This window comes from Acomys russatus, chromosome 1, assembly GCF_903995435.1.
Source record: "Acomys russatus chromosome 1, mAcoRus1.1, whole genome shotgun sequence".
Classification (NCBI taxonomy): Eukaryota; Metazoa; Chordata; class Mammalia; order Rodentia; family Muridae; genus Acomys; species Acomys russatus.
The window spans coordinates 86,285,455-86,294,589 of NC_067137.1; the positions used below are offsets into that span (position 1 = coordinate 86,285,455).

The 9,135-nt window shown below is 46.0% G+C and overlaps 1 protein-coding gene across 1 annotated transcript in view; it reads left to right on the plus strand.

The window, feature by feature from the left end:
• Positions 1–7,710, plus strand: part of Mthfd1 (methylenetetrahydrofolate dehydrogenase, cyclohydrolase and formyltetrahydrofolate synthetase 1) — a 62,716-nt gene extending 55,006 nt beyond the window's left edge. The window contains 4 exon segments of the mRNA XM_051147789.1: positions 1,805–1,912; positions 2,086–2,238; positions 7,483–7,504; positions 7,507–7,710. Coding sequence (XP_051003746.1) covers positions 1,805–1,912; positions 2,086–2,238; positions 7,483–7,504; positions 7,507–7,538 — 315 coding nt within the window. The 3' untranslated portion in view covers positions 7,539–7,710.
• Positions 7,711–9,135: the final 1,425 nt, after the last annotated feature.

The window sequence follows — 9,135 nt, forward strand, 5'->3', positions numbered from 1 at the left end:
GTCAGGTGGATTGCATCTGTCCCGTGACACACTGCAGTTAGCTCAGAGAATGCTGCGTTTCATATGTATTTGGGTATATGTACCCCTGGGGTGTACATTCCAGTTCATTCTGCTTGTCTTCCTGAGGCTACTTTTGGGCTTGGTATTTCAGAGACAATCAGAAACTTTGGGAAATGGCCACCAAAAAGGGTGGAGCCTGGAATAGATGGCTCAGTGTCTAAAGCGTCTGCCACACAACCCTGAGGACCTGAGTTCAGATCCCCAACACCACAGCAGAGCCAGGCATGGTGACATGCACACGGAGCCCTGGTGCTGCAGACTTGCGCATATCTAGAGTTGTCAGTCAGTGTAGCCAAAGCAATGAGCTGCAGGTTCATGAGAGACACCCTGACTCAAAGAAACAAGGTGAGGAGGAAAGGAGGAAAGATATTGAAAGATACAGAGGCTTCCTCTGAGTGTGTGCACATGCGCACACGCACACACACACACACACACACACACACACACACACACACACAAGCAATACTCCTGCGGATGATGACATTTGCCTGTTGAGCTTTGGTTTTGTAAATGGGCTTGAAATGTGGTCAAACAGTCACCCTCCTAGAAAATGCCATAAATACAAATGCCCACAAATGAAAAGTACTTGTAGGGCCCCTCTCCAAGCCACTCTCCACAGTCAGGAGCCCTAGACCCTGAGGGCCAGCAGGTGACCTGAAAAAGCGAGAGAACAAGGGCTTTATAACCCATTTCTCCTGTTTCAGTTCTGGCAAACAGGAGGCTGCCACGTTTTGTATTATTCGGCATCTGCGAGTCTTAAATCACCCCTCAACCAAAGTGGTTTTACTTCCAAAGCGCTAAATGTGCCTTGGCATTTAACAAGCTCCAATTATAAGATGCATATGAGCGTCATCTGCATTTTTTGCAAGCCGCTACTGAAAGTGTCCATTTTATAAAGCTCCCTCAGAAATGGCCACTTTTTAGTAAAAAAGTAAAGTTTGTATGTTGCTCTTTTCAAAATCTACCCAATATATTCATTTAGCCTCAATTGCTAAGAAGGAGAAAGCCCAATAAGTATAGTGTTTGCATATATGTGTGTACATCTGCATCTCTATATGTATATATAGACAATAACTTTACATATGTGAGATGTTTTCCACTTAGCCAAACCTGGAACTTCGTATTAAAATGGTTCTGGGGTGGCAAGATAGTTCATCACGTAAAGGCACTTGTGGCAAACCTGATGTGCTGAGTTTAACCGCCAGAGCCCACGTTATTTAAAGAGAGAACTGACTCTCATAAGTTGTCCTCTGGTCCCCACACAGGAGCAATGGGAAATGCATGCCCACGTGCTTATACACATGCAATAAATAAGTAAGGTGGGTTTTGGTTTCTAAGACAGGGTTTCTCTATGTGACCATGGCTGTCCTGAAACCTGCATTGAACTCACAGAGATCCACCTGCCTCTGCCTCCTGAGTGCTGGTGCGCCACCACTGCTCCGCTAGTGTTTGTTTGTTGTTGTAATTATAAGGAAATGTTTTTAACCCTGGGCTGGGGGGCATGGCTTTGGGGTAGAGTGTTTATCTAGAATATACGAGACCCTGGGTTTTATCCCCACCACCTCCAATAATCAAATTAGTTAAATGTTTATGACCAAAAAAAAAAAAAAAAACCACCTTGTTATTAGCACACCTGTAGCGCATAAAATGAATCGTGTCCCTTTGGGGGACACTGGTTTGGAATATCCTTGTTAAGAGTCCTTGTGTGTGTCTAGTCACAGTCCCCTTCTCTTTTGTATATCAGCTCCCAGTTGAGGATAAAATCAGGATCATTGCTCAGAAGATCTATGGGGCAGATGACATTGAATTGCTCCCTGAAGCACAGAACAAAGCAGAAATCTACACAAAGCAGGTAGGTAGCTGAGCTCCAAACTCTGACCTCTCCCAGCCTTGTGATCACCTACACTCCACCACTCCAGATAACAGCCTCCTCAGAGCCTCCTGACGCTAGTGCTGGCCAGATGAACTTCGTTGCATAGTCAGTGTTTCCGTTGTCTCACTCCTATTCCCCTTTTCCCCTCCCAGGGCTTTGGGAATCTACCCATCTGCATGGCCAAAACACACTTGTCCTTGTCTCACAACCCAGAGCAAAAAGGTGTGCCCACTGGCTTCGTTTTGCCCATCCGGGACATCCGTGCCAGCGTTGGGGCTGGTTTTCTATACCCTTTAGTGGGAACGGTAAGTGGAACCCGTTCATTGCTTCTCCTCTCAAAGGTGTCACTCACACTGTCACAAAGTGCCAGGTTGCCATAGTCGAGGAGAAAGTTGTAATTGGGCCTATCCTGATTGATCCTGGTCTTGATATGGACCATTCGATAATAAAGCTACGCCGGCTTCTACTGAATAAGACTGTTTTCCCAGGGGCACTTTGCTCCTGATCGAATCCAGAATGGGTCTAATCAGGCTCAGATGATGCCAGCATTCACTTTGCTCTCAGTGTACCTGGCTTCAGCATCCACTGATTCAGTTGTCTTGGCATTGAGAAAAGGAGTTGGGTATGTGGCACACACCTGTAATCCCAGCACCTAAGATGCAAAGGCAGGAAAGCTGTTGCTAGTTTGAGGCCAGCGTGGTCTACATAGTGGGTTCCAGGTCAGCCAGAGCTACACAGTGAGACCCGGTCTCAAACAAAACCAGCTTTCCCTAGGAGACACAGTATCCACTTTTGGGTACATCTTATGTGCTGCTACTCTTTGAGAAGTCTACCACCCGTGTGCCTTTCTCTCACCTTAGCCTCTCCTTTTCCTTTTAATCCTCTTGCTTGGGCCTGTATTAAACTACCTTTAATAAACATCTCTAACTTGAGTGGGGCGTGGTGGCGCACACCTTTAATCCCAGCACTCGGGAGGCAGAGGCAGGCAGATTGCTGTGAGTTCGAAGCCAGTGTGGTTGTGAGTTCGAGGTCAGCATGGTCTACGAAGCGAGTCCAGGACAGCCAAAGCTACACAGAGAAACCCTGTCTCGGGAAAAAAAAAAAATCTCTAACTCAGTTTCCAAAACAAAATTGCTACAGGGGAAAAAAATGTGTCCATGTTGAGTAAGTATAGCTATGTCATTTTCTAAATAATGTCGTGCAATGGCTGGTTGTATAGCGTTTAAATTGTACTAGACGTTAAACATTGTGTAGAGATGATATAACATATACAGGGAGGTGTGCGTAGGTTATGTGCCATATTAGACCGTTCATAGATTTGGAGGTCCACAGGGAGGAACTGTCTTCATAGTTCTGTGTACTGAGCATGGTATAGAGGTTAGCCCAGCCCTCCCTGTAGCCACAGGACTAAGACAGAGGCTGTGCCACCCATGCCTCCCTGACAGACTTAGAGCTTATGCTTTTTGTTTTTAACGTGTGTGGCTATTTTGCCTGTATGTACATCTGTGCATAATCTGTGTGCCTGGTGCCCAAGAAAGCCAGGGTGTTGGATCCCCTGGAACTGGAGTTAGAGGTGCATTGGCCTGTCAAAGGCTAGAATTGCAAATATATGCCAACATGCCTGCTGGCTTAATCTTTTGTCTCTCTTTTCTTTTGAAAAACTGTTTACTAAGGAAAAAGTTTTATTATAGATTTAAATATGGACAGTAACAGAAAGCCAGACTAGGAGAAAAGTCGTAGGATACTGCTAATCCCACCAGGTGACAATAAGACCACTACCGTAATTTTGTGCCACATTTGAAACAAGCTTTAATTTAGTACTTAGCAGGATCGTGGATCCTGGCCGGGTCGATTCCTGGGTCATCGTCTGTTGTCATCCCCACCCCACCCCACTCCTGCCCTCCAAAAAGTGGTGACAAGTGACATTTTGCAGAGGCTTAAAAAGGCAACCCCATAAGGCCACCACATTTCCCATCAGGTTCAATGAGGGCCAAGCATATCCTGACATATTTCCTGCTTGAGAACCTCCGCCTACATGTGATCAAGCACATCGGGTGCAGTTGGATCAAACGTGTTTAGATGTGGTTGCTGCCTCTGATAAAAAACAGGCTCCGGCATCTCAGGAGGTTTCTGTCCTTGGGCAAGGGGCTCTCAGGTTAGGGATATTTTTGTTTCATGGGTCTCTTAGGCACGGTAATTAAAACACAAATTAGGCTGTATGTAACAATGCCTATCTCAGGTTTTCTAAGAAAGAATAGAGTGGCTTTTCAGAGTTTTACATCTAGGTTTGCATGCACATATACAAGCCATCCCTTGTTTGTTTTTTCTGCTTATCAGTGACTCGTGATTACAGGGATAGCTCTTCGTCTTTGAGAAAAAGTAAAAGTACTGAAAATCTTACTCAATGCCACTCTGAGAACATCTCCAGAATTTTCTGCCAGCACACGCATGCATATCTGGGTCAGTGGTGTCCATCCGTTGCCTTCATAATGCTGTCTGCTGGGTTGTTCTGCCTCTGAGGACCAGTTCTTTCCTTTCCCTGGTTTGTCCCTACAGCCACCCTTTCTCTCCATCTTACAGAATGCTTTCACAGCAGCCAGTTGTCCAATCCATATACTATGCCTCAGAGAGTACTGATTGGTGCTCAGACATCAAGACTAGGCTCTTCTCAAATATTGATATTTTGTGTTACAGAAAGTGACTCATCTATTTTATGAAGTTTTATAGTGAACTTCAGTCTAAGCTGTCTTTCTTTCTGGGTCTTGTCTGGAGTGTATGTGTATATATTCATTATCTAGGCAATACCACATTTTTCAGTTACAAGCCTTGCAAATAAGCAGATAAATGGCAGAGCCAAATCTTCAGAAAAGAAGCAAGCACAAATATAGCACAGAAGCTTCAAGATTAGCTTTGGAAAGCCTGAAATCAGTAAGAATAGAGACCGTGAGACCATCCAGGCTGTATACAGAAATGCCGTCTTGGCCCGAGTTAAAGGATGCAGATCATAATACCAAGTTGCTGCACCAGAAATCACATGGACAATTCTTTGCAAGACCCACTGAAGGAAAAGTTCAAAACTGACCCCAGGGCCATGCCTCTTTTTGGCTGCTTTGTTTAGCTCTTTTGAGAGATGGTTTTGCTAGGTAGCCCTGGTTTGTGTTGAACTCACTGTGTGCCTCAGCCTGGTCTGAAACTCTCAACAGTCCTGCCTTGGCCTGCCCAGTGCTGCAATTACAGGGTGTGTGCCCCCTTCCTTTTGTCTTGTGAATCACAGCTGAGGCAGTGCCCCTCCACTTCTCCAGCATCTGCCAATGCGGGACACAGGTGGGACTGTGCCCCCCTGCCAAGTCAGCTACAGCTGCTCCATGCAAGAGCAGGCTAAGGCCTGTCCTGTGGCTGGAAGAGGGGCTTGAGGGTCTCTTGCTGGCTTCATATCAAGATCAATGACTGGGCTTATAATGTGTATCAAGAACGTGCCCATGTGCGCGTGCACGCACGCACTCATGCACGCACCCCATTTGTTGATGGCTTAAAAGCTGTGTCTTCTTCTGTGGCTGATGCAAGGTACGATGGAGAAGGTAAATGCTCATTAAAGTGTGTGCGCATGCGCCATGGTGAGTGTGTAGAGTTCAGAGGATGTCTTGTAGCAGTTGATTCTTGCCTTCCACCCCATGGGGCCCAGAAATCAAACTTAGGTTGGCAGGCTTGGCAGCAAACGCCTTTACCCACTGAGCCATCTTGCTGGTCTCTTAAGTTCACTTGTAACGCTGTTCTGCCTCTTAGATGAGTACAATGCCTGGACTCCCCACCCGACCCTGTTTTTATGATATTGATTTGGACCCTGAAACGGAACAGGTGAATGGATTGTTTTAAACAGGTGAGCTATTACTGGGCAAGGGTTTTCTTGTTTGCTTTTATTTTTAAATTACATTTATTTGTTTGCTTGTTTCATAGCACCAGGGAGGCATGTATGCATGGTGTGTGTTGAGGTCAGAGGTGTTGATATTCTTCCACAGTATGGATCCTGGGTTTTCAAGCTTGGTAGCAAATGCCTTTACCATCTCTCCTGCCCTGCAAGAAGTTTGCTTTTATGTTTTTTACTTTGTACCTTATGAATTCTAAGGGTCAAACTGCATCTACAAGCATTCAAATTCTAGTGATTTCCACATTTTTCTCTCCAGATTTCATTGAGAAGAGGTAGTCAGGAAAGATAATCGATGAGTAAAATATTTGTGCTTCAGTCTGGAAGGGTAGGGCTCAATGCAGGTGGCAGTGCAGGGAGAAGGGTACAGCCTAGCCACCATGGAGGCCAGCAGGAGCAGCCCAAAGGCCGTCTGCATACCTTGAAAAGACAGAAGCCAGGTGATGGTGGTGCACACCTTTATGGGAGGTGGAGGCAGGCAGATCTCTTAAGTTTGAGGCCAGCATGGTCTACAGAGTGAGTTCCAGGACAGCCAGGACTACACACAGAAACCCTGCCTTGAAAAACTCAAAAAAGAAAAGAAAGAAAGGAAAAAGAAAAGACAGGCAAGTGTTGGGCTGCCATGTAATTGATGGCGAAGCGCGTACCCAGCCTGTGTGTGAGCCACGGTCAGTCCTCAGGAAAGCACGCCCATACACGCACAGAGACACAATCGCTAATCATCCTGAAAGCAAGGAAGAGAACAACCATTTCTGAAGTTCTCAGACCCTCTGTAATGGGATCCTGGGCACTCGGCACGGTGACACATGCAATTCAGATCTCAAGAATGTCAAGCAGAAAAGTCCTCAGCATTCCTCTCCAAGGAAGAAAAAACCAGCCTGTCTGTGGAAGAATGAGCTGTGGACCCTGCCTCTGCTGCAGCAGTGAGAGCCATGGAAGGAGAAGGGGCAGAGTAGCTGTCTTATCAGCGATAAGGAGCTTTTAGATGACAGAGGAATGTCCCCAAGTGTGTGAGGGAAAGATAACTTTCATCTTGTGTTTACCCCTGGCCAAATCTGCCAAGGTATTTTCAGGGTCACCACCCCCACTTCTCCTAGGAAGTTATTTTAACCATGTCATACACTCCATCAAAATGCGGAAGTAGACCAAGAAAGGGGGAAGGTGTTTTAGGGAACTGGATTTGGGCAAGTAGTGAAGGGGGGATCTGACAGGAGCACTAGGGGGTGCAGATGATGGGGGCACTGGGAGACTGGGGTGTTACAGAGTAATGAAAAAGCAAGCCTGCCCAGGACGTGAGGGTCCAGGTGACAGGTTGTGGTGCTCATTCTAACCCTGAGGGTTAAGATGAGAGCAGTGTGATCGAAACACTTCCTGCGGAGGGGGAATGTGCTGAGGACATGTTCCAGCTCCCTGTTCTTCCTGGCACCATGTTCACTCACAGAACCATCATGTATGGATTGTCTTCAAGTTGAGTTAAGGACAGACCCTGGAAGACTCGCCCAGAGGGGCGGGTGTAAGTGTGGACAGTTTTGAGATGCAACCGGAGAATGATGGCGTGTTGGAAGCAAGGAGGAAACCACGGTGCCTAGAGAAGACATTTATTCATTCATTCTGCTTTTCTTTCCAGGTCACCCATCTCCAAGAGGCTACTTTGTCTGGCCAGTGTCTGTTCAGGCCCACTGAGAAAGTGTGCAGGAAGTCTGCCCCTGCCCTGAAGAGTACCAGAAATAGTGGGAGTTCCCCTAAAACCTTTTACAGCCTTCATTCACAGCACCATGTATAAATTAACATAAATCATGTCTATTTACTTAGTAAAACTCCACAGAATAAATGGAATAATTTTGCTATCTTGGTGTTGAAACATAAATTGCGACATTGACCGGCCTAGGTAAAAGAGTAAAATGGCTGCCATCATCCAATGAGCACGTGGGGGTGGGGGTGGGGATTAAAAAAGCAAGCTGCAGAAGGCACCTCGTGATCTGTTGTCTGGGATGTGGGGGTGCACTCATAACTCAGGAGACCTGAAAGGGTGGGGGTGGGAATGGGGTACAGATGTTGACTTTCCTATTTTATACCTTCCTGTCTGGCGAACTTCCCCAGAGGAAGCGCTGCTTGTATGATGCTTATCTTGACATCTTTGAGATTCCCATTAGAATCATTGCATTAGCGCTTTGTTTGTTTGTCCGCCTGTTTGTTTGCTTTACCAGTGTGTGTGTGTATATGTAATTTTTAAAATTCCTATACAAAACAGATTTCTCATTTGCTTGTTTATTTTGGGGGGGTTGCTGTTTTGGTTTGGGTTTGGGGTTTTTGGTTTGGTTTGGTTTTCAAGATGAGGTTTTTCTGGTAGTGTTGGCAGTCCTGAACTCCCTTTGTAGACCAGGCTGGTCTTGAACTTGCAGTAGCCCACCTGTGTCTGCCTCCCGACTGCTGGGATTAAAGATGTATACCACGCGCAGCCTAAAATATCAGATTCCTGTGTGTGGCTTTGTATACACTTCATGTTGGCTGATCTTCCATCCTGTTTCGTTGTCATCCCGCCCCTTTCCCATGGACCCTTTTCTAGTTTCTTGACCTATGCTCCTATTTACTCCCACCTAGGTGTACATATTTAGCAGGTAGAGGCTAGAATCTGCACAAAGCAGAGAATAAGCTACATTTGTCTTCTGAGCATAGGGCACTTCACTTAATATAACAGTCCATTTTCTTAGTTTTGTTTTTCTCCATGGCTGGATAAAATTCTATTTTGTATATGCACCACATTTTAATTATCCGTTCTGGCGATAGACATCTATGCTGATCTCATTTCAAGTCTCAAGGATGACAGTGCCAGCTTTAAGTCGGCTGTTTCTGCTCCTCCAGTTTAACAAATGTTTGCAAGAGTGCCACTAAGTACCTGGGCTCTGCCTCTCCACACAGAATGACTTGTGATTTTCTGTTTGTTTGAAACTTCTAGAATGTCCTTGTTTCTCGTTTGTCCAGTGTCTTCTGTTTTTCCTCTCCCTGCATTGGCTCCTTCCAGATTCTGCATCCCCCGGAACCAAAGCTAAACATTGCTGATGTGGACAGGGCTCTTTTCCCAGCCATCTTTGCTTTGTCCTATTTCATCCTGTAGGTTCACAGCAATGTTAAAATGTAGTTTTGTGGTCTGAAGAAACAATGGTGGCACTTTGAGGGGCAAATGACTAAAGTCATGAGCATGAACTTAGCTGTTGACTCACACACCTCTCTGTCCCCTCACACACCTCTCTGTCCCCTCACCCTCCCCTCCGTCCCCTCA